The sequence below is a fragment of the Bubalus bubalis genome, chromosome 3, assembly GCF_019923935.1.
Source record: "Bubalus bubalis isolate 160015118507 breed Murrah chromosome 3, NDDB_SH_1, whole genome shotgun sequence".
NCBI lineage: Eukaryota > Metazoa > Chordata > Mammalia > Artiodactyla > Bovidae > Bubalus > Bubalus bubalis.
Genome location: NC_059159.1, coordinates 36,052,022 through 36,073,943, shown reverse-complemented (window position 1 = coordinate 36,073,943; position 21,922 = coordinate 36,052,022). Strand labels below are relative to the sequence as shown.

At 55.7% G+C, this 21,922-nt stretch overlaps 4 protein-coding genes across 12 annotated transcripts; all 4 read left to right on the top strand.

The window, feature by feature from the left end:
- The first annotated feature begins 482 nt into the window (after window positions 1–482).
- Window positions 483–3,670, top strand: LOC102412702. Of its 4 annotated transcripts, XM_025280704.3 has the most exons (9): window positions 483–1,220; window positions 1,533–1,640; window positions 1,748–1,819; window positions 2,049–2,134; window positions 2,230–2,481; window positions 2,844–3,044; window positions 3,136–3,227; window positions 3,287–3,369; window positions 3,528–3,668. In XM_025280704.3, the coding sequence occupies exons 1-8, from the start codon at window positions 727–729 to the stop codon at window positions 3,365–3,367; spliced, it is 1,386 nt and encodes a 461-aa protein (XP_025136489.3). In that variant the 5' UTR covers window positions 483–726; the 3' UTR covers window positions 3,368–3,369; window positions 3,528–3,668. The 4 variants fall into 4 exon arrangements, 2 of the variants coding, with proteins under 2 accessions (XP_025136489.3, XP_006060226.4); XM_006060164.4 differs by having other exon boundaries at window positions 3,136–3,369; XR_003107929.3 differs by lacking the exon at window positions 3,287–3,369 and having other exon boundaries at window positions 2,844–3,060; window positions 3,136–3,273; window positions 3,528–3,670.
- A 207-nt stretch (window positions 3,671–3,877) lies between these two features.
- ACAP1 (ArfGAP with coiled-coil, ankyrin repeat and PH domains 1) lies at window positions 3,878–16,115 on the top strand. Of its 5 annotated transcripts, XM_044939346.2 has the most exons (23): window positions 3,878–4,360; window positions 4,532–4,710; window positions 5,243–5,300; window positions 8,744–8,863; window positions 9,035–9,088; window positions 9,170–9,228; window positions 9,462–9,645; window positions 9,775–9,819; window positions 9,923–10,018; window positions 10,120–10,194; window positions 10,287–10,396; window positions 11,557–11,608; window positions 11,694–11,794; window positions 12,063–12,186; window positions 12,277–12,488; window positions 13,077–13,146; window positions 13,270–13,364; window positions 13,464–13,636; window positions 14,212–14,384; window positions 14,921–15,030; window positions 15,113–15,223; window positions 15,567–15,616; window positions 15,927–16,115. In XM_044939346.2, the coding sequence occupies exons 1-23, from the start codon at window positions 4,154–4,156 to the stop codon at window positions 16,025–16,027; spliced, it is 2,559 nt and encodes an 852-aa protein (XP_044795281.1). In that variant the 5' UTR covers window positions 3,878–4,153; the 3' UTR covers window positions 16,028–16,115. The 5 variants fall into 5 exon arrangements, with proteins under 5 accessions (XP_044795281.1, XP_044795282.1, XP_006060223.1 ...); XM_044939347.2 differs by lacking the exon at window positions 8,744–8,863; XM_006060161.4 differs by having other exon boundaries at window positions 3,878–4,710.
- Window positions 16,116–16,757: 642 nt separating this feature from the next.
- Window positions 16,758–19,574, top strand: KCTD11 (potassium channel tetramerization domain containing 11). Its single transcript, XM_006060170.4, has one exon. The coding sequence runs from the start codon at window positions 17,543–17,545 to the stop codon at window positions 18,239–18,241; it is 699 nt and encodes a 232-aa protein (XP_006060232.1). The 5' UTR covers window positions 16,758–17,542; the 3' UTR covers window positions 18,242–19,574.
- A 148-nt stretch (window positions 19,575–19,722) lies between these two features.
- TMEM95 (transmembrane protein 95) lies at window positions 19,723–21,795 on the top strand. Of its 2 annotated transcripts, XM_006060169.3 has the most exons (7): window positions 19,723–20,004; window positions 20,229–20,285; window positions 20,461–20,541; window positions 20,643–20,663; window positions 20,796–20,876; window positions 20,992–21,079; window positions 21,207–21,795. In XM_006060169.3, the coding sequence occupies exons 1-7, from the start codon at window positions 19,779–19,781 to the stop codon at window positions 21,232–21,234; spliced, it is 582 nt and encodes a 193-aa protein (XP_006060231.1). In that variant the 5' UTR covers window positions 19,723–19,778; the 3' UTR covers window positions 21,235–21,795. The 2 variants fall into 2 exon arrangements, with proteins under 2 accessions (XP_006060231.1, XP_044795290.1); XM_044939355.1 differs by having other exon boundaries at window positions 20,643–20,667; window positions 20,796–21,795.
- The last annotated feature ends 127 nt before the right edge of the window (window positions 21,796–21,922 follow it).

Below are 21,922 nucleotides of genomic sequence, written 5' to 3'. Positions count from 1 at the left end.
GGTCTTTCCTTCGTTCCGCGCGCCTCTAAGCGGTGTGAGCGGGTCCTGAGCACATAGAGGTAGCTTTGTAAATAAAGAGGGTCACACTCGGTACCACTTGAGACCGGATATGTCTTTCGACAGTGTCGCAATCCTTCCACTTCTCCGAAACAGAGCGGGCTGGCTTTTGGGGCGAAAAGAGTTCGCGGATGTTTCTAGACAAGCCCATCTTGAACTCTAGTTCAACCAAACTTAGGTTTTAAAGCCACGAATAAAGAGTCCAAAGGAGCCCTGGCAGGTAGTTTCAGGCAACGACGCTGACAATCCTCAAAGACCGCCACCCCCAGAGCTATCAACAACCCCCCAGCAAGACTCCCCAGACGCTACGCTTCAACTGGACTGTGTGTGACGTCACAATTAAGTTTCTCGCACGGCGTCCGGGACACCTGACTGATTGGATAATTCGGATGAGGGTGGTGATGGGGGAGAAGGGCGGGAACAAATCCCAGAGACAAAGAAGGGTTTTAGGGTGGGACAGAAAGGGAGGGGCAACCTGAGAGGCTTCCAGTCGGAGGTCCCTAAACAGTTTTGATTCCGCCCCCCACGGCTCCAGGGAGCGGTGGGGGAGGGGACCCAGACCTCGCCCAAGCGTCCCCCTCCCGCCGCGGTGGGGGCGGGGCCTGGGGCGGGGCTATGTGGAGCAGGGAGGCGGGGCGAGGTAGCTGAGAGTGGCCCCCTAGTGGGGCCATGGAGAAGCAGGAAGGTCTGGGGGCTACTGGCGGCCTCAATGGAGAATCCCCTGGTGGGGGTATCAGCGGGGTGCCAGGAGGCATCGGAGGAGTCGAGTCAGGCGCCGGGTTGCTCTCCGGAGTAACCATGTTTCACGGTTCTGGGCCCCCCACGCACAATGGGGGAACTATAATTCGCAGTCTTGATTCTAGCCAGCCCTCCGGAGGGACAGCAGTCCTCGGTTCCAGGCTCAACCAGCATCCTGGGGAAGTCGCGGGCCACAGCTTTGGGTCCCGTACACAACCTGTCGGATTTAATCCCCACTTCCCTGGAACCAGTGTATCCGGGACGTTCAACCCGGGGTCCGGGGCGTCTGGGGTGTACAAGTCGGCAAACATTACGCTATCCGAGTCAACTTGCACGCGCCAAGACAGACCCTGTGAGGACCGGCCCCGGAGCATCCTAAAAAACAGCAGCTCCATCACGGTGCACAAATCCCCCGGGGCGGAGAAGTAAGGAGCCGGGGAGGAAGAAAGGGATTCCAGACGCAGGAGGAAGCCAAGGCAGGGGAAGGGGGTGGAGTCTCAAGAACTAAAAGTGAGAGTAAGTGGGGGTAATTGGGTGGGAAATCCGAGGTTCCTAGCCTTTGAGAGAGCGGCAGGTACAGGATAAACCCTTGATTACATAGCACGTGATTATTGTCAGGTGTAACCCCACCCCAGCCTCCTACAGGTCGGAAAACGTTTTGAATAACTGAAAGAGGGAGGACTCTGAGCACTAGGAGATTTCCTCCCCCTTCTTTTGTATCCTTTCCTCACCCGAAGGAGAAAGTCTCAGCACTGGGATGAAATGAATATCCTGGCGACCTACCACCCTGCTGACAAGAACTATGGCTTTATGAAGGTGGATGAGCCCAGCACTCCCTTCCACAGGTGCGAGTCTGCAGCTCTAGCCCTTCAGCTCCTACTCTTTTCTCTACTCAGAGGAGGGGAGTGCCTGGCTGCCTGCTCTGAGGCATTGCTTCCTCCCTCTCTTGCAGGCTCCAAGACATTGATGAAGACCTGCTTGCCGGGACCTCTCATGCAATGACTCCTGAGAAGTTAGCAGAGAGGTGAGAGTCCTGCCAGAGGTCAGTAGAGACCTGCAGCCTCCTGCCCCCTCCACCCCTGAACTAGGGTCTGAGCCAGCTCTGCTTTTTGGCTCTCCAAATGGGAGGTACTACAATTTGGATCAGGACTCACTCAGGCCAAGGTGGGGGAGTCAGCCAGCTTGGCCCCAGCTACCACCTGCTCCCATTTTTTGTTCTCTCTGTTCCCCCAACTGGTCTCCCTCCCCTTCAGGTTTGCAGCAATGGACCATTTCTTCCCCAAGGTCCTGTACAGCGATAACAGAAGCTCGGGGTCTTCAGACAGCTTTTCCAAGACACGTGAGATGAGGGGTGGGGTTAAGTGGAAGGGGAGGTGGAGTGAGAGCTCAGCGGAGAGCCTGGCAGGAAAGCCATGCTCTGACACTGGCCCACAGAATCCGATGATTTTGAAAAGCGCCGCAAGGCACACTACAATGAAGGAAAGTTCCTGAAACCTCAGAAAAACCTTCCCTTGGATAATAGCGAGAACAGCAGTGTGGGTAGCGTGAGTATGAGCAGTGGCAGTCGAGGAGCAATGCTGGACTCAGAGCCCAGGCCTGTGGAAAGAGGTGGGGCAGGAAGAATGACTGGAGGAGTCAAGGACCAGATTGGCCTAGTGGCCAGAAACCACATCCTAGAAGCCAAAGGTTAGCTATGGTGGGGCCCCAGACACCCAAGGGAATTGTAGTCCAGAACCTTCTCCACCACAGCTTGTCTTCCTCAGTGGGTGTCAGCCCAGAGCCCTGCTGCCTAAGAGGGAAGTCGTGCTGGCTGGTGTCCCCAAGGTAGAAAGAGGGCAGCTGGGGTGGGGTCCCCATCAGGATAGGCCCCACAGAAGGCTGGCTGGGAAGGAGGAACAGAAAGCCCAACAGAACTCTGAGGGGGTGGAAAGGTCACTGATGTTTTTCTAAAATGGGAGGAGGGGATAGAAGTGAGATGAGAACCTGAGGCTTGACCTTCTCATGGCTGCTCAGGGGTCACAATGAAGCTGGTGCCCTATATTCTCTAGGTGTCCTTATGACTCAGACTGATTTGGGTGATTCCTCAGCTTCCGCTGCCTTCATAAATCTGTCCCCAACTTCATCCACCACTGTGGTGTTGGAGAAGGAAATTGGTCTGCAGCGCAAGGAGTATTACAGCAAAGGAAGATATCTGAGGTGCTGGCCCCACCCCGAGCTTGAGGAGGACACAGAAGATGAACAGCAGAGCAGTGAGAGTTCAGCCGGGTCAGCCCAGGAGCAGGAGGGCTAAGAACCAACAGACTGATGGATGTGCCAACCCTGGTCCTCTGATGCTTGCAGGCTCCACAAACTTGAACTGGGTGACTGAGAGTCCCGTGGGCACTGAGGTCCGTCTGGTGGACCACACCCGAAGCTCCTCCCAGGATTTCCAGGCCACTGAGAGCTCCCAGAAGGTGATAGTGACATCATCGAAGCCTGGTGAGGGCACCAGGCCACCATCTCACCAGGCCTGGCTCTTGGCAAGCTCCCATCTTCCCAACCCCTGACTCCCTTCAGGCCAGCAGATCGGTAAAGGTGATGAGTGAGGCCCTCCACATTCTTGTGTGCAATGTGGATTTTATGGAGAGGACCCAGGGAGGCTCAGAGGGATGGGTACCAGCCCCCCAGCTTGGTACCACTGCTGCCCCCATGCCTCCTCCCTGATTTCCTCTCTGCCACCTACCCCACTCCAGGTACTGCCCAGTGCTCCAAAGATAGTGGGTCCCAAGCAATGTCTGACTGGTGTCAGTGGCTGGTATCCAAGGGGCTGAACTGGCAAAGCATGGAAGGCTCAGAGAGGGAACCTGGAAGTCACCCAAACTTCCCAAACCAAAACCAGCACAGACGTGAGCCTGAGCAGGGGCAAGGGGATGGCCGGGGAGCGCGAGGGGCTGAGTGGGTAGGTTCTAGGGAGTCTGGGGATCGTGGGCCACATCTTCTGCCTGTGGCAAGAAAGCCACTAACCCAGCCCCTCCTCTTCCAGATGAAACCCTGCAGCTCCAGTGGACTCAGGAGGAGGAAACCAAACAATGGAAACTGTAGCCAGCTGGGGATGGGGTGGGAGCCAACTTTCCCTGCCCTCACCACCCTCGGTCAATCGGAGTAGACAATAAAGAGAAGAGCAGGAGTCTAGGTGCTGTGAATTGGGGTCCCAGGCTGATCCTGAGCTGTCGTTGAGGAGAGCGGGGGCAGAGATGAAAATTCACATGCAGGAAACCACAGGCAGAGCAGAGCAAAAAGCTTGGCATAGCCAGGGGGACTGGGCTCAACAGGCACCCAGGAGCCCAGGAAGACCCACCTGCAGTGGGCTGACAATGACATGTGTGATTCAACCACACACTTACCAGTATCGTCTTTAAAAAACCACCCTGGAGGTAGGAGTTATCGTCCCCATCTTTCAGATGAGGAAACTGAGGAATCAGCTTGCCCAGGGTTAGGCAATCAGGATTTGAACCTGTATCTCTCAGGCCTCCACGACTCAACCACTGAAGGAGAACAAGCGGAGAGAGACCAGGGCCCTAGGAAGGTGACTGCAGATAGTCTCCGAGGGCGGGGCTGTGGCTTCTCTGATCTCAGGCCCTTCTCCACCCCCGGGCCCCGCCTCCACCCCTCCCAGCACTGCCTGAAAGTGAGGGGTGAGCGCTCCTCCTAGGACACCCCTTGCACTTAGGGAAAGAATCCTGTCCCCCACCCCCAGGCTCTACCCAGGGGAGGACTCTCCTTCCTCCCTCATCAGCACGTCCCCAGGCCAGGGGAGTGCCTGTACTTGCAGCTCCACCCTCCAGGCCCGAGGGCCCACTGGCCCCGGAGCGGTCTAGCTGAGATGACGGTCAAGCTGGATTTTGAGGAGTGTCTTAAGGACTCACCCCGCTTCCGGTAAGTGTATACACAGGTGTCCAGGGGCAGAGGTGGGGAGGTCCGATGCTCCGTAACATACACAACCTTCCCCATGTCGGACGGAGGATGTCTTTTCAGGGCGTAGGTCTCAGAGGGGCAAGATCCAGCTTAGAAATCAAAGCCGTACCTCTGGTATCAAATTCAGTGCTCTGATGCTTGCCACCCTCTGCCAGTGTGGAGGGGGTCCCTCCAGCCTCTCTCAACCCCAGAGCTGGCACTCTCTCCTCCCTCTCTTGGGGACCCCTCCCCTCCCCCAGCACCTGCTCTGGGCGGTTAGCAACTTCCTGCCCTCGCCACATCCACCCTCTTTCTACCTTCCTGCTCCGGCCTGGGCCTTAGTAGCTCCTACACTGCAGAGTGAGCGAGCCAGAGGGGGTGGGTGGGAAGTTCTTAACCCATCAGCTTTTTATGTCTGTACCCTCGGCCCCCAACCCCAGCCCCTGACCCTGCCGACTGGACAGATCAGATAGGCCCAAGCTCTGTTCCCGTGACACTGTCCCTCCTTTCCCAGAGCCTCTGTCGAGTTGGTGGAAGCCGAAGTGTCAGAATTGGAGACCCGGCTGGAAAAGGTGATCCGAATGTGGAGGGGTGACCTGGGGTGGGAGTGAGACGAGAGGGGTAGGGCCAGGGAGAAAAGTAGAGACCAAGTATAAATTCTGGAGATTACTGAATGTTAACCAGGTTGGGTAGATACTGGGGACTACAGAAAAACCAAAAGGTGGTTCTGTATCCTTAAGGAGCTCGGAATCTTGGAAAACAAGACTCATCTGTGAACTTTCTTCTGAAGACCTGCGTTATGCGGGACCCTGAGCCCCCAGAAGTTTCTGCCCTCAGGGAGCTCTCAGACTGTGGGCAACAAATCAGTAAAACACTGACACGATGCAGTCAGGCCTTCCTGGCTGCTCTTTACAAAAGCAGCAGGCTCCCATCCCCCTTATTTGGCTTTTTTTTTCCCCCTCTACAGCATTTATCTCAACTATGTTTTGCATTTACTTGCTGTATTAGTTTTCTATTGTATAACAAATGATTATGCATTCCGTGACTTCAAATAGTGCACAGGTATTAGCATAGTCGTGGGTCTGCACAGCTTAACTGTGCTCTGCTCTGCTCAAAGCAGAGTTCCAGTCCTTGCTGTTGTGGGATTGAGGCCCTCATCTCCCAGAGGCCACCCACAGTTCCCTGGCCCGGGGCCCTGTCCATAGGCAGTTTATTTCATAACAGCTTGCGTCTTCTTCAAGGCCAGTAGTAGGCTTTCCCAAGTGTGTGCTGACAAGATGCCATCAGTTTACATCAGAATGTGATCATGGGGCAAATCCGTCGCCTCTGTCATTTGGGGGCACCATCCTGTTGCTCTTGCCATGTGGTGAGAAGCATAATCCTCACTCACCCACACACAAGGAGTGAGGATTATGCAAAGGTGGGAGTCACAGGGCTTCCCTTAGCCTGTGTCTGTCCCACTTGCCAAGTTTGTTTCTTGTGTACTTTTCCCTACTGGACTGAAGTATCATGAGGGACTTTTACATTTCCCCCTCCCCCGCCCCCCCTCAATCCCCAGGGCCTTTGCCATGACCTTAAAGTTAGTAAGTAACCAACTAATAGATACATTTATTAATGAAATAGATACATTTAAGTTGGTGTATAAGCTGATTTACAATGTTGTGTTTCTGGTGTACAGGAAAGTGATTCAGTTGTACACATGAATATATACATATATTTTTAAGTTAAACTTTTTATTTTTAACTAATTGCAGATCACAGGAAGTTGCAAAAATAGCACAGAGAAGCACAGGTACCCATCTCCCAGCTTCCCCCAATGGTAGCATCTTCCATAACTGTAGTCACACCAGGAAATTGCTTCTGGCATGATACAGTAAGCTGTCTAAAGACTTCACTTGGATTTTACCTGCTTTGCATATACCCTTAAAAAAAAAAAAATCATGTATTTACTTAGCTGTGCTGTGTCTTAGTTGCTGCACATGGAATCTTTAGTTGCGGCATGTGGGATCCAGTTTCTGACCAGGGATAGAACCTGGGCCCCCTAACACTGGGAGGACAGAGTGTTATCCACTGGACTCCCCCAGGGAAATCCCTGAATATACCCTCTTAAAAAAAATCTTTGTGTATAATTCAGTGGCACTTTATCACATGTATAGATTCTTATAACCAGCATCACACTCAAGATACAAAACTCCTATCATCACAAAGAAACTCTTTTGAGCCGTTTTTTTGTAATGTTACCCTCCCTCCCCACCCCCTTCCTTATCCATGACAACCACTCATCTCTTTTCTATCTCTAGACTTTTCATTTCTAGGTTATCTAGGTGGAATCATACAGAATGTGACCTTTCAAGATTGGCCTTTTTTTTCCTCTCAAAATAATGTCTTTAGGTTTATTCAAGTTGTGGCTTATCAGTAGTTATCAGCAGTTCATTAATAGTTGATGAGGAGCTCATGCCTTTGGCATTGCTGAGCCCGTGGTATTGTATGGACGTACCAGTTTGTCACTAGTTCAGTCTTCTGAAAGTTCCTTATTCAACTATTTGGGCAGGCAGGGTGAATAAGGGAAAAACTGGACACTCAGTCTCCCAGGGGAGTTGTGATCCTCTGGGTCCTTGTCCCTTATTATGGACACCCAAGGGTGACATCTGATAAAATTTGATCGTGGTCTGTTTCCTGACTGTTACTGACCCTGCCAGCCATCTTCAAGTCAAGCTATAGTTCCCTGAAGCCTTCACTAGCCTGAAAAAGTGTTTTTCAGTTCAACAAAAGTTCCGTGAGCAAACCTCTGTAGCCCATGTTTTCTGAGCCCCTGCTACCCAAGATTTCCTCATAGAACTGCCCTGGTGGTCTCTAGATCCCCAGGCTGAAATGACAGGCTCCATCAACTCTTGCCCCTTCCCAGATACAGTGACTCAGGGTGGAATCAATGGTGTCATCTCTAGGAGCCATGCAGTTTCTGCAGGTGAAAAGAACCAGGGGTCAGAAAACCTAGCTCTGGCTTCTGAGTCGGCCACCTCAAGGAGTGAGTTGGGAGGGAAACCAGTCTTCAGGCTATTCCTACTGCCACAGGGGCCTCCCAGAGACCCTCCTCAGGCCAATCACTCGTCCTTTGTTTATGAAGCCTCCTAGGCAGGTGGAATGAACTGGGAGATTGGGATTGACATATATATTTAAACTATTAACACTGTGTGTAAAATAGATAATTCATGAGAACCTACTGCATAGCTCAGAGAACTCTATTCTGTGCTCTTTGGTGCCCTAAATGGAAAGGAAATCTAAAAAAGAGGGGATTTATGTATATAAACAGCTGATTCACTTCACTGTACAGCAGAAACTAACATTATAAAGCAACTATACTCCAATATATTTTTTTTTAAGCCTCCTTGTTTGTAATTTAGGGCCAGACAGAATGGGCCCTAAGAACACCGTCTCTGCTCTGACCCTATGGCCTGGCTGACTGATTGCTATTTATGAGGAAATGTTCACTAAGCACAGAATGGACACCTCCAGACAGTAAATATTGTATAGAATTTTTTTTTTTTTTTTTTTTGCAAGGCATGTGGGATCTTAATTCCCCAACCAGAGATCATACCTGGGCGCTTGGCAGTGAGAGCTCAGAGTCCTAACCACTGGACAGCCAGGGTATCCCCCATTTCTGTAGAATTTAATAATGAGCAGGTAAAGCTCAGGTTTCATCCTGAGAGCCAGACAGTGTTTGAGGATGGCGTTTCTGGGAACTATGGATCCAAGCAGATGTCGCAGGGCAGGAGAGATGTCCAAGAGGTGAAACCGACTGGCTCCGCTGTCAGACTGAGAGGAATTTTGATCCAGGCCCAGAGCAGTGGGAGGAAAGAAACCAAGATGAGAATGCAGCTGTGTGTATTAGAAAGCAGACTGGGCCGCAGAGAAGTGTAGGTGGGGGAGGGAGGGGCACAGCCCTGGGAAGGGGGAGACAAGTCAGACAGGAGAGGAGCAGCACCGGCACGACTCCCTGTTGCTCTGTTGTTTCCCAGCTCCTCAAACTGGGGAATGGCCTCCTGGAAAGTGGGCGGCACTACCTTGCCGCCAGCCGGGCCTTCATCGTGGGCATTTGTGATCTTGCCCACTTGGGACCACCAGAGCCCATGATGGCGGTATGTGGAGGGTCCAGACCAGGCTGTGGTGGGGTCTGGGATGTGGAAGAGACCCTGGGGAAGGTGAGGGGAGGGTCGGTCTGGGGTCTGCCAGTCCCAGGTCAGAGGTCTTGGGGTGGGAGGACCCGACTGCCCTTGTCTGGTACTCTCTTTCTGCATCTTCTTGCCTAGGAGTGTCTGGACAAATTCACTCAGAGCCTGAGCCACAAGCTGGACAGCCATGCTGTAAGTTGGGGGGTGGCCTGGTTGGGGGAGCAAGAAAGTCTGTGGTCCTGACCCCCACCTGCCAACTTCTGCTTCCCTCAGGAGCTTCTCGACGCCACCCAGCACACACTGCAGCGGCAAATTCAGACCTTGGTCAAGGAGTGAGTTGGGAAGGAAACCAGTCTTCTGGCCTCTCCCACTGCCATGGGGGCCTCCCTGAATAAAGGAGTTGTGAGATTGGAGGCTTCTGGTGGCCTGATCATTATCCCCTGTCTCAAGGATCCCCTCAAAGTCCTGAGTGTCCATAGCTACAAGGCTGTGAATGCACCTTAGGGATTTCTCTGCTGGGGTCGGTGGGTGTATGGGTAATTCTGTGTTATTCCTACACCTCCAGAGGTCTCCGGAGCTTCCGAGAGGCTGGCCGGGATTTCTGGCGGGGGGCCGAGAGCCTGGAGGCTGCTCTTACCCACAATGCAGAGGTTCCCAGGCGCCGGGCCCAGGAGGCAGAAGAGGCTGGAGCTGCTTTGAAGGTTGCTCGAGCTGGGTACCGGGGCCGGGCCCTGGACTATGCCCTGCAGGTGCCTGCCCCTACCTGTCCTCCTGGGGTACCAGGGCCTCAATCACCTTGAGTCTGGAGTCACTGGTGTGCAGTGGGAGGGGTTGGGTCTGTGTCTTCAAGACTGACCTGAGATCTTTTGGGCTCTCAGATCAATGTGATTGAGGACAAGAGGAAGTTTGACATCATGGAGTTTGTGAGTCGAGGTGGGGGTGGGGGTGGGGGTGGGGAGGAGCCTGCTGATAGCATGAGGGACCGGGGAAAGAGAAGGGTCTGCCCCCTGCCCACCTTGTCCCCAGGTGCTGCGTTTGGTGGAGGCCCAGGCTACCCATTTCCAGCAGGGCCATGAGGAGCTGAGCCAGCTGGCCCAGTATCGCAAGGAGCTGGGTGGCCAGGTAGAGCCCCAGGGAGCAGGAAGGTGGAAGAGGGAGGGAAGGGGCTTTGAGATGACTCTGGGTGAGGGTGGGGCCATCTGAGATACCCCTCCTGTGCTTAGTTACACCAGCTGGTCCTGAATTCAGCCCGCGAGAAGAGGGACATGGAGCAGAGACATGTGCTGCTAAAACAGAAGGTGAGGACTGGGGCTGCAGACAGGAGGCGGACAGCCCTGGGCCCTTGGTCTCTGCCCACTTCAGTTGCCCTTTGACACTTTTGTGCCCCCAGGAGCTGGGTGGGGAGGAGCCAGAGCCAAGCCTAAAGGAGGGGCCTGGTGGCTTGGTCATGGAAGGACATCTCTTCAAAAGGGCCAGCAATGCATTTAAGACCTGGAGCAGGTGAGGAATGAACATCCCAATCGGTTTTGGGGGTTTTTTTGAGTGGTTATAGTGTGTTAAATGGGGCTTCCCAGGTGGTTCACTGGGTAAAGAATCCTCCTGCAGTAGAGGAGACCTGGATTCAATCCCTGGGTTGGGAAGATCTCCTTGAGGAGGGCATGACAATCCAGTCCAGTATTCTTGCCTGGAAAATCCCATCGAGAGAGGAGCCTGGTGGGCTATAGTCCATAGGGTCACAAAGAGTCGGACATGACTGAAGCAACTGAGCATGCACGCATGCACACACCATGTGTTAAATGCAGCCAGGAAAAACAGACAGACTGCCCCTACCCCCCACCCCACTGCTTCCTTCAGAGACTTTATATTCCATCAGCAAAGATACACAGTGATATGGTAATTAAGTGAATTACATGTTATCTTAGACGGTAAGAATACCATAGGCAAAAAACAACAAAGAAGCAATGTGGACACAGCCGGAAAGGAGCTGTGACTTTGAGTAGGGTGGTCAGTCTAGGCCTCCTGGAAAGGTGACTGCTGAGTGAGGACTGGAAGGATATCTAGGGGGAGAATGTTCTAGGCCTAAGGAGGAGCCCTTCCAAGGCCCTGAGGAACCTGGAGGGTTCCAGGAACAGAGGGGAGGTCCTGGGTGTGGACAGAGGGAGGGAGGAGGAAGTGGTAGAAGATGCAGGTGGAGCTAATGGGGTGTGAATCATGATGGCCTCGTTGGCTGTGCTCTGAGGGAAGTGGGGCGCCATGGGAGGGTGTGGAGCAGGGTTGTGACCTGCTCTGATGTGACCCCTTCCCCTTCCAGGGCCACCGCCAGCCCCTGAGGGATCTTTGTGCAAATTAAGAAACGGAGCCCCTTCTCCAAGATACTTATATTTGCCAAAACGTTGTAGTAATTATTTTATTAGACAAAGCATTTTTACTGCCATCTGCTGGAAACTTGTCTTTGTGAATCTATCACAACTGGGTGCTGAGATGTGATCAGCACCCCTTACAGGTCCCCGGCTGCCCCTCCTCTGCAGCATCTCCTGGGATGGGCAGCCCAGGGCTCTCTCTTCTCAGTGAGATTCTATGAAGCTGAGAGCACCATATTCCTCCTGTCCCTCTCCTGAGCCATACCCCCACATCACGAATGCTATTTCCACCTCTTCCAGACGCTGGTTCACTATTCAGAGCAACCAACTGGTCTATCAGAAGAGGTACAAGGTGAGTAGGCTGGGTCCTGGCTACTGGGCCCCAGGAGGACTCAGCCCTGCTGTGGCTGCCTGGACATCTGCCCTCCCCCCGCCAGGACCCTGTGACCGTGGTGGTGGATGACCTTCGCCTCTGCACAGTGAAGCTCTGTCCTGACTCAGAAAGACGGTTCTGCTTTGAGGTCGTGTCCCCCAGCAAGTGAGTACAGTGCCCAGGGCTGATGGCCTGTGTGTCTCAATCTTACCGGCTGGCAAGGGTCTTGGAGGCCCCTCATGCTGCCCCAGATGTTAACCCTGGAGAGTATAGGGCAAAGGGGCATATCTAGAAGGGTATTACCAATTGGTGCAGAGGTATTTCCATATGACTGGCACCAGCCGCACACTTGCTGAATGTCAGCTTGCCCATCCTGCCACTTGACTCCCTAAGCCTCAGTCCCCTCCCTGCTCTCCATTCCCCTCTGGTCCAGGTCCTGCCTCCTGCAGGCTGACTCAGAGCGCCTCATGCAGCTGTGGGTCAGCGCCGTGCAGAGCAGCATCGCCACAGCCTTCAGCCAGGCTCGCCTTGATGACAGCCCCCGGGGTCTAGGCCAGGTACCTTAACTGGCGGTGCAGGGCTGGGCTGCCCAGCGAGCTAGGACATCCCTTCCCTCGGAGTCACTCTTTCTTCCCCTGTCCCCCCAGAGCTCAGGACACCGGGCCATAAGCTCCGCTGCCACCCTGGGCCCTGGTGGGTTGACCAGGGGAAGAGAGCCTGGTGGAGTGGGGCACGTGGCAGCCCAGGTGCAGAGCGTGGACGGCAATGCCCAGTGCTGTGACTGCCGGGAGCCCGCCCCTGAGTGGGCCAGCATCAACCTCGGCGTCACCCTCTGCATTCAGTGCTCTGGCATTCACAGGTCTCTCCCCCCAGGGTCCCAAGCGTGGGCCCCTGCTCCTCCTGGGTTGGGGGCGGGAGACTTGCCTGGGTTTCCTCTCGCACTCTGCCTGTTACCTGGGCCGAGCCTGTGGGGCCCAAGGTGGACCCAGGTGGGCCCAGCCCCTCCGTATCCTGGTCTGGCCAGGGCAGGAGGACACCCAGGGGAGTTGATTGACTTGTCTGGAGGAGGGGTGGGGTCAGGACTGCTGAGGGTTGGGGAGCTGATGAAAAGCAGAGAGAGATGATGTTATGAGGCCTTAGCAGGTCTATACAGCCCTCAGGGGGGAGGGGGGAGGGGGGAGGGGAGTGGCATGGCAAGAGTTGTCCAGGCCAAAATACCTGGAGAGAGGGGAGGTGGCTGGAGAGGATGAGGAGAAGGGAGGAGAGGGAATGGTGAACAGGCGAATCTTGCTCGATCCAGGTCAAGACCACGTGGCCCTGGCTGCCCTCTGCCTCCTGGCCCAGCGCCTCTGCCTAGGCCCCCACACGCAGGACCTTGCCCCTAAGTCTTTTCAGGAGTAGCAGCTGCCCCCACAGAGGGCCTAACATATCTCCCCTTGCTCTCCAGGAGCCTTGGAGTTCATTTCTCCAAAGTCCGGTCTCTGACCCTTGACTCATGGGAGCCGGAACTCGTGAAGGTGACTTGGGATGCTGTTGAGTGTGTGGGGGTGGGGTAAGGGCAGGGCTGCAGAGTCCTGAGGGCTCAGACACTCACCCACACCCTACCTGTCTGTCTCTGCCTCTACCTGGGCCGTCTGCAGCTCATGTGTGAGCTGGGAAATGTCGTCATAAACCAGATCTATGAAGCCCGAGTGGAGGCCATGGCTGTGAAGAAGCCAGGACCCAGCTGCTCCCGGTGAGGCTGGGGCCACCCTCCATGTGGGGAGGGAGGGAGGAGGGCCCAGGACGAGAGGAGGGAAGACTGTCTCCTTCCCCTGCAACGCTCCCCCGCCAGGCAAGAGAAGGAGGCCTGGATTCATGCTAAATACGTGGAGAAGAAGTTCCTGACTAAGCTTCCCGAGATTCGAGGGCGAAGAGGTGGCCGGGGGCCCCCCAGGGGACATCCTCCTGTGCCCCCAAAGCCAGGGCTTATCAGGCCCAAGCCGGGGAGCTTCAGATCCAAGCCAGGTATACGGTTGGTTGGTTGGGCATCTGTGAGCGCCTGCTGGGCACTCAGCACAGTGCCAAGCCCAGTGGGGAGGCACAGAGTCCTGGGTCCAGGTCTTCCCCTTGAGAATGTTCGGGGGGCCAGACCGTACCAGCTCTGGTTTTATAAGGCAAGAGTTTCAGGGATTAAAGTGAAAGATGGGAAGGACCATGGGGCTGGGAGGAAGCAGGAAGGGCTGTGTGAGGGTGCCAACAGCCTAAGATGAGTCAGGAGAATGAGTGAAGGTCTCCAGAGGCCTGTGGATGAGGGTGAGAGCTTGGCTGGAAGAGAGGGAATCAAGAGAGCTGAGGTTGACTATCAGCTCACCCTCAACATCCCCGCCAGTTGAGGTGGTCAGACAGGAAGAAGTGAAAGATGTGTCTATTCTATATGCCTAGGGACCTGGCCATATCCTCTCACACCCTCCATCACCCCCCACCACAATTCCTGGTCTTGGAGTCCTCCCCACAATTGAGAAGTGACCTATCCCGTCACAATATCAGGGGTCTGTGCTGAGGGTTTTCTTCCCAGGTTCATAGCTGGTTCCCTTTCACAGAGCCCCCCTCTGAGGACCTGCAGAGCCTGCACCCTGGGGCCCTGCTCTTTCGAGCTGCTGGGCACCCTCCATCCCTTCCCACCATGGCTGATGCCCTTGCCCATGGAGCCGATGTCAACTGGGTCAACGGGGGTCAGGAGAATGCCACACCGCTGATCCAGGCCACAGCTGCTGTGAGAGTCTTGGTGACCTCCCTACACCACCTTTGGTCTCCTCCTCTCTTCCCTCTCCTGACCTTGGTCCCAGCTCTTAACCCTCTCCCCAGCCCCTAGGGAGTGATAACCAGTAGAGCCTGATTGCTAAGAGGGTGAGATTTGGAGGCTGAGAAACCTGGTTTGGATCCAGACCCTCACCACTTACAGCTGTGAACCTCCTTGTGCCTGTTTCCTCATCTGTAAAATAGGGATAACATGCCTTATTAGGTTGTACTATGGATGTAATACATGTAAAGAGCCAGAGCAGAGGGACTTCCCTGGTGGTGGTCCAGTGGTTAAGATTCTGTGCTTCCAAGGCAGGGGCTGCGGGTTCAATCCCTTATTGGAGAACAGATCCCATGTGTCCCGTGGTGTGGCCAATAAATAAAGCTTAAAAAAAAAAAAAAAAAGCAGAGCCTGCCATCCCATACCACTGAACTGACCCAACTCCAAAATATCTTTTAATTTGTCTCTAATTTGCCACGTCTCTCCCCCTTCTCTATTTCTCCATGCAGAATTCTCTTCTGGCCTGTGAGTTTCTCCTCCAGAACGGGGCAAACGTGAACCAGGTGGACAACCAAGGCCGGGGCCCGCTCCACCACGCGACAATTCTTGGCCACACGGGGTAGGGACAACAGGGATGATGGCCTCGGGAGGAAGGCTCCAGACGGGGTGAGGGGCCGGCTGAACTTGGCTATCTTGTACAGGCTGGCCTGCCTGTTTCTGAAACGGGGAGCCGATCTGGGAGTTCGAGACTCTGAAGGCAGAGACCCCCTGACCATCGCCGTGGAAACAGCCAACGCTGACATCGTCACTCTGTGAGGGTGCCTGGGGAGGCGGGGCTCGCGCTTACACTATCCACTTGGGCGGGGCTTACGCCAGACCCCAGCTTGCCAGGCGGGGAGGGGCGGGGCCAGCTCCTGGACCAGACTGAGAAAGGCTCCTCCAGGTGTTGACTGAGGCTTGGAGTAGGAAGAATAAACTCACCTTCCTTGGTGATTTATTCTGAGAGAGGCATTATTCATTAACGTTGTCGGGCATCTTTAAAGTACTAGACCCTGAGGAAACAGGTGAATGAAACAACCCAGCTCAAAGGATGGGAAGGCGAGGGTGGGGGTGGGGTGAGAATGTCATTCATTCCTTAATTCTCTCCCCCTTCAGGCTACGATTGGCAAAAATGCGGGAGGCCGACGCAGCCCAGGGCCAGGCTGGTAAAGTACACCTCCCCTCCGCCCTGCACAACATTGTAACTGTGGGCTTCTGGCCCCTGGTGACCTGTCCCCAACTCCTTGTCCTCAGCTTCATTGATCAATTACATTATTTATTCAACAAATACGTATTGGGCGCATCCTACGCTCCAGGTCCTTGAAACAAAGCAAAGAATAGGCGAGGGCGCTGCCCTGACAGTACAGACATCTCCTCCACCCACGTTGGAAGCGCGTGCTTTTACCAGGCCGGGCTGTCCCTATTGTGCTATTTGTGCTAGGACCCAGCCTCTCAGCCCTTTCTCCCTCCCCTCAGGAGACGAGACATATCTTGACATCTTCCGTGATTTCTCCCTCATGGCATCTGACGACCCGGAGAAGCTGAGCCGGCGTAGTCATGACCTCCACACGCTTTGATCCCAGGCCTTCAAGGGCTCGGACCCCCATCCCTTCCCTCCCTACCGCCCGCCCTTTCCATTAAAGCCTTTGTGCTTTGCTCTTCAAAGTTCATTTATTGGCCACCCCCTTCCGGCTGGTGAGATATAGGGCACTGCGACTCTTGGGGTGCAGGAGCGATTGGGAGTTTTTGAACTGGAGTCACTGGAGGGGCAACTCTTGGGAGTGAAGCGGGAGCTTCGGCCTCTAGGGCGGGGGCTCGCGGGCTCAGGCGACGTGGCCCGACCCGTCCGGCTAAGCAGAGGCGGCTTGCGTGGCGTGGGTTGGGTCTAGCCTTGGGAAGAGGGGGGCGGCTGGCATCCGGGCTCAGGCCACCCTGGCCCGGAGGCATCCCTGGAATGTGGATGCTCAGCACCCGCCCCCTCGGGAATTCCCCCGGGGAGTGACTGAAAAGGAACGGGTCCTCAACCCCTGCCGTCCGGCCCTCAGTTTCTTGAGCGGCGGGATAGGAGATGCCGGCGTCCACTGAATTGCAGACGTGAGGTCGGGCACACCTGGGGGCCCGTGGGGCCGTCGCGGGTACATCCGGAACGACGTGACTGAGTCACCCTCAGGAACCCACCCCCGCTAGCGTGCGCTGGTCCAGCCTGTCGGCCCCGTCTCTCTGGTTCGCCATTCGGCTTCCACCGCCGGCGGGGCGGGGGCGAGGGGCGGGGCGCCCAGGGGGCGGGGCTGCCTCTTAAAGGGCCCCCGGCCGCTGCCCTTAGGCCACTTCCTGGGGGCGGAGAGGACTTAAGCGGTTGCAGCCAAACCAGAGGAAGGCGTTGGCGCCCGGGTCCCGAGACTCCCGGCTGCTTCCATCGGAGGCCTCAGACACTCCCAGCTTGTACTGAACGTGCATCTGCGGTCCCCAGCCGATACAGAGGCACCCCCGCCATCGGCTCCGATCAGCCTCGCCTCCATCTCCTGGGACCCGCGCCAGAGTCAGGCAAGGCAAGGCCTCAAACTGGCCCCCGGAGCCCTGCGTGGACTTGCCCACAGTGACAGCGATCTGCCCGAGAAGCTGGACCCTTCAGAGTCGGCCTTGTGCTCGCCACCGTCACCTGCTGGTTGGATTCTGGAAAGCCACTGTCTGAAGACCACAGAAAGGAATCGCTGACCACCCAGAACCGGATCTATATCTCCCGTACCTGACTTCCCTCAGCTCTTTTCATCTGTTCTCTCGACCTTTCCGGCGTCTCTGTGCCCAGAAACCATCCCCCACCACCAAGGCAGCTAGGGTGAGCCCCAAATCTTGCTGCCTTGTACTCCAACTTGTGCCTCCCACTCAGAGACAGTCTGAACCTTACCACCCACTTCTGCACACACCCAGGAAGTTCTACCTTTTCTTCTCTTTCGGTGTCTTCTATACTCCTCAAAATTTCTCCTCCTCCTGTGCCCTCTTCGCCCCCCTCCTTCGGGGGCCCCGTGACCCTGAATGTCGGGGGAACGCTATATTCCACCACGTTGGAGACCTTGACTCGATTCCCAGACTCCATGCTGGGGGCCATGTTTAGGGCTGGTACCCCCATGACTCCCAACCTCAATCCCGAGGGAGGTGGCCACTACTTCATCGATCGAGATGGCAAGGCCTTCCGGCACATCCTCAATTTCCTCCGGCTGGGCCGCCTAGACCTGCCCCTTGGATATGGGGAGACAGCGCTTCTCAGGGCAGAGGCGGACTTTTACCAGATCCGACCCCTCCTGGATGCCCTGCGGGAACTGGAGGCCTCTCGGGGGACCCCAGCTCCCACAGCCGCCCTGCTCCATGCAGATGTAGATAGCAGCCCCCGCCTGGTGCACTTCTCTGCTCGTCGAGGCCCACACCACTATGAGCTGAGTTCTGTCCAGGTGGACACCTTCCGGGCCAATCTCTTCTGCACCGATCCTGAGTGTCTGGGTGCCCTGCGGGCCCGATTTGGTGTGACCAATGAGGACAGGGCAGAGGGAGGCCCACACTTCCGTCTGGAATGGGCTCCCCGCCCTGCGGAACTCCCCGAAGTGGAGTACCGCAGACTAGGGCTGCAGCCACTGTGGACCGGGGCACCAGGAGAGCCACGGGAGGTGGTGGGCACACCCAGCTTCCTGGAGGAGGTGCTGCGGGTGGCTCTGGAGCATGGCTTCCGTCTCGACTCTGTCTTCCCTGATCCTGAAGACCTGCTCAACTCCCGATCTCTACGCTTTGTTCGGCACTAGGAACTGAGACCTGGGAATGCTGCCCTCAGTTTGACTTCATGGAGGGGCAAGGGAGGGGGTAGAAAGAACGGGTCATTAAAGGGGTTGAAGATTCTCCTGAGGCCTTTTCCTAGCTCTGCTCCGGGAGCTGTGAGAGTCAGAGGCCCCACTGCACCTGACTGGAGAGCCCAAGTATGGACAGGAATCCCCACACTGGAGGGAGCCCACCAAGAGCCCACAAGATCAGTGGGTCTGGACTGGAGCAGATCCTAGGAGGGCTGGGGAGGCTTCCCTGGCTGGTCCTGCCTGAGTCTGGGGACCTTCGGTGTTTCCTTGCTTGGAGCTCAGTATTCAGAGTCAGGAAAAGCAGGTATGCTTCTCTGCCTAGGCTCAACTTAGCAGGACTGTGGAAGGATGATGAGGTCTGAGGAAAAGAGGAACTTTGGATTGCTCTAATGTGGTCTCCTGGACTGTGACTTCTGGAGATGGCCTCGCCTGGCCTGACAAATGAGAGGTCAGAACACTGTGAAATATGGGAAGGGAGGTTCTTTGCTGTGTCCTAAGCCACCACTGAGGGAGACAGGGAGGGCTACGCCCCACCTTAGGTTGGCTTAAGGGAGCTAGGAGAATCCCCATTAACTGTGGGGCTGGAGCGTCCCTCTGGAGATCCAGGTGTTTTAAAGAATCCCATGTTGAAGGTGGGGCTGGCTACAGGGAGGAGTGGGGCATCGTCTTGGGTCCTGGCCTTCCTTCCTTCATGTGTACGTGCCTGTCAGCCAGTGGCTCTGACTGATGCGTGGATCCCTGCATCCTGGCTCTCAGCCATGTTGCTGGAGGTGGTGTCTGTGTGCTGGTCTTTCTGTGGCCTCTGCATGTCCAGGCCCGTTTGGGGTTGCCCAGCAACTGTTTTGGTACCAGGTGTGTCTGTGGTATGGGTATGAGTAGACTGACAATTAGTTTAATCACAAGGGGTGTGTGTGCACATGTGCTTCACACATCCACGTAGGCAGGAGGGGCCTGCTGAGTTTGAGTCACTAGGATCTTCTAATGAGAGGTAAGAGAAGTCAACTGGGCTTAGCTGGGCCTTGGAGGCCTGTATAGAACTCTCTGTTGCTAAGGCAACCATGAGCCTGTTGCTAGGAGATAGCTGGGAAAGGCCCAAGGCTGCTCAGGGCGAAGAAGAGATGAACAGAAGAGTTTGAAAGAGTGGGGGAGGATGTGGACAGGCATGGGTTTCTGAGTCCCTGGGGGTACGGAATACTCACAAACAGCTTCTTCACTGGGGAGTCACTTACTGTTTATCACTGGTCATGATTTACAGGAAGAAAAATAAAATTGCTTTCGGAATCACCAACTCATGAAAGCTGCTGAGGGCTAGGTTGGGGGTATAGCAGAAGCCCTGCTTTCTCTATCCATCTCCCACTAGAAGAATCTTCTTCCAGTCCTCAATTCACTGGGCCCCAAGTTTACCCCAGCCAGAGATGGGGCAGTGTCACTGTGCTAGAATGCTCTAGAACCTCCAGACAAAAGGCTGGAACCAGGATCACAGAGCATTCCAATGCCTTCCCAGCCTAGGTGGGGCCAGCCCTCCCTCCAGCAGCCCCCAGCAGGCCTCATGTGGACACTGGCACTAGGTGGGATCTTCCTGGCAGCCGTTGAGGCCTGTGTCTTCTGCCGCTTCCCAGACCGTGAGTTGTCGGGCCGCCTGGCTCAGCTTTGCAGCCAGATGGAGGTCCAGTGGAAGGACTGTGAGGTCTCCTGGACATTCTCGGCCTTTGCCTTAGGTAAAATCAGACATCCAGGGATGGGCCTAGCAACAATCACCCCTGTGCCCCAAGGGGCCTGCAAGTGGCCTCACAGCTCTGCCTCTCAGCCATCTCCTCAGTCCACAGCCCTCTCTGTGGAGCCCTCTCTCCCTCTGGGAGAGCTTCTTTGGACCCCGGGAAAGGGCCCAGAACCTTTTTCCAGGTCAGTGAGGGAATCACCCGGTCCTTACCCATCTTCACAGATGATGCATCCTTGAACAAAATCACAGAGAAGACTCACAGAGTCCTGAGAGTCATGGGTGAAGTCAAGGGGGAAGGCACAACCTAGGGGCTTGGAAGGCACAACCAAGGAGGGGGCTGGGGAGGTGGAGTAGGGACGGGTGGGGGGCAGATGGAGACAGGAGAGTGTGATGGGGTGGTGCTGGGCGAAGGGGTGGAGGCCCTGGGCACTCTAGCTGCTTTCTGCCTCCCCAGAGATCAAAGGGTCTCTCTACTCACTCCCTTCATATTGGCAATGGCTTCGAAAGACCAAGCTCCGGGAGTACAACAGAGAAGGTACGGATGAGGGGAAGGACCAAGGGGTGCCTAGGTCCTTGGGCAAAGGGGTGTATGGCTGAGCTCATCCGCCACCCACCCTGCCTTGTCTCTCATTTCAGCTCTCTGCCCTCCCGCCTGCCGTGAGTAAGAAAGGGAAGGGGTAGCGAGAGCCGGGGGCTTGGGGCACTTGAGGAGAGCAGCCACGGAGGGCGGTGGGAGCAGAGAGGAACGGAGGCTTCCCGCCGCACTGCCGGCCCTACTGTATCCTGCAGGGGGCAGCACCATCCTGTACAACTGTTCCACCTGCCAGGGCTTCGAGGTGTACTGTTGGCCCCGAAAGCGCTGCTTCCCAGGTCCTTACTCCCCACCTCTGCCTCACCCCCACCCAGATCTCTGAGCTCTGAGGCTTCCCCAGCATCGATGGGTATGGTCCCCGGGATCACTCACTGCCTCCTGGGTCCCTTATAGGAAGTCACGATCTTTGGGAAGCTCGGATCCTGCTCCTCTTTGTGTGCGGAACTGCCCTGCTCCTGGGTGTTCCGAGCCTCGCGGTGGAGTGAGTTGGGGGATCAGGGCGGGAGACAGCCTCATCACTTCCCACCAGTACCCCCTCATCCTTCCTCCTGCCCTCGCGGCCCTTTCCTCCTCCCTTCCCAGGCCTCCCACCCTCTGTTTTCCCTCAGGTACAACTACTTCCAAGCAAAAAGTTGACTTGTGAAAACGAGAACAGAGCCTAGCCTCCAGTTCTAAGGAGCTCGTGTGCTCACAACATCCACTTCTCTCTTGGGGTTGGGGGTGGGGTGGGGAGGGCGGGGGACAGCCCAACCCTTAGTTCCAGCCCCAAGTGGTTCAATCTTCCAGACCCTGATACTCAGACATACCCCATAGTCCCAGTGTCAGATGGTCCAGGGACCCAGGCACCCACAGCTGGAAAGCTCCTCCCCTTCATCCCTCAACCAATCAGACGGGGGCAGTCCCCGTGCCAGGAAAATATCTACAGAAGGAAAGAATCCCCTCTGCTCACCACCACTCCCACATCTCCTTCTGCCTGTTCCCGGAACGTGGGGGCTGCCAGGCCCCAGAAACTCCTCTTGGCCCTCCTGTGACTGATTGGGAATCCGGGAATGAGTGTTCTGGAAAAGTCCCTCCCCCTAGAATGAGACCACAGCAGTCAGCCTGCTGGCATGCTCCCCTTCCATTTAACATTGTGAAGCCTCCCACAGAGAGAGGCCTCCCTCCTGCCAGGCCCAACTAAACGTGCTGTCAAATGGCCTCCGCCTCTGCCTGGCCTCTGTCTGCAACTGGGGAGGGCAGGGGGAGAGGGAGGCTCGTGTAGCACAGTGGTTCTCAACTTGGGGAGGTGGGGATTTTGCACCAGAGGAGATGTTTTTGATTGTTT

Coding starts and splice junctions, on each gene's coding strand:
- ACAP1 (XM_044939346.2), top strand. CDS start 4,154: ATGTGTGATTCAACCACACACTTACCAGTATCGTCTTTAAAAAACCAC. Junction 9,820..9,922: donor AGTTTGACATCATGGAGTTT/GTGAGTCGAGGT, acceptor CCTTGTCCCCAG/GTGCTGCGTTTGGTGGAGGC. Junction 14,385..14,920: donor TGATCCAGGCCACAGCTGCT/GTGAGAGTCTTG, acceptor TTCTCCATGCAG/AATTCTCTTCTGGCCTGTGA.
- KCTD11 (XM_006060170.4), top strand. CDS start 17,543: ATGCTGGGGGCCATGTTTAGGGCTGGTACCCCCATGACTCCCAACCTC.
- LOC102412702 (XM_006060164.4), top strand. CDS start 727: ATGGAGAAGCAGGAAGGTCTGGGGGCTACTGGCGGCCTCAATGGAGAA. Junction 1,641..1,747: donor CCCAGCACTCCCTTCCACAG/GTGCGAGTCTGC, acceptor CCTCTCTTGCAG/GCTCCAAGACATTGATGAAG. Junction 2,482..2,843: donor CCACATCCTAGAAGCCAAAG/GTTAGCTATGGT, acceptor TATATTCTCTAG/GTGTCCTTATGACTCAGACT.
- TMEM95 (XM_044939355.1), top strand. CDS start 19,779: ATGCCTTCCCAGCCTAGGTGGGGCCAGCCCTCCCTCCAGCAGCCCCCA. Junction 20,286..20,460: donor CAGAGTCCTGAGAGTCATGG/GTGAAGTCAAGG, acceptor CTGCCTCCCCAG/AGATCAAAGGGTCTCTCTAC. Junction 20,668..20,795: donor TGCCCTCCCGCCTGCCGTGA/GTAAGAAAGGGA, acceptor TGTATCCTGCAG/GGGGCAGCACCATCCTGTAC.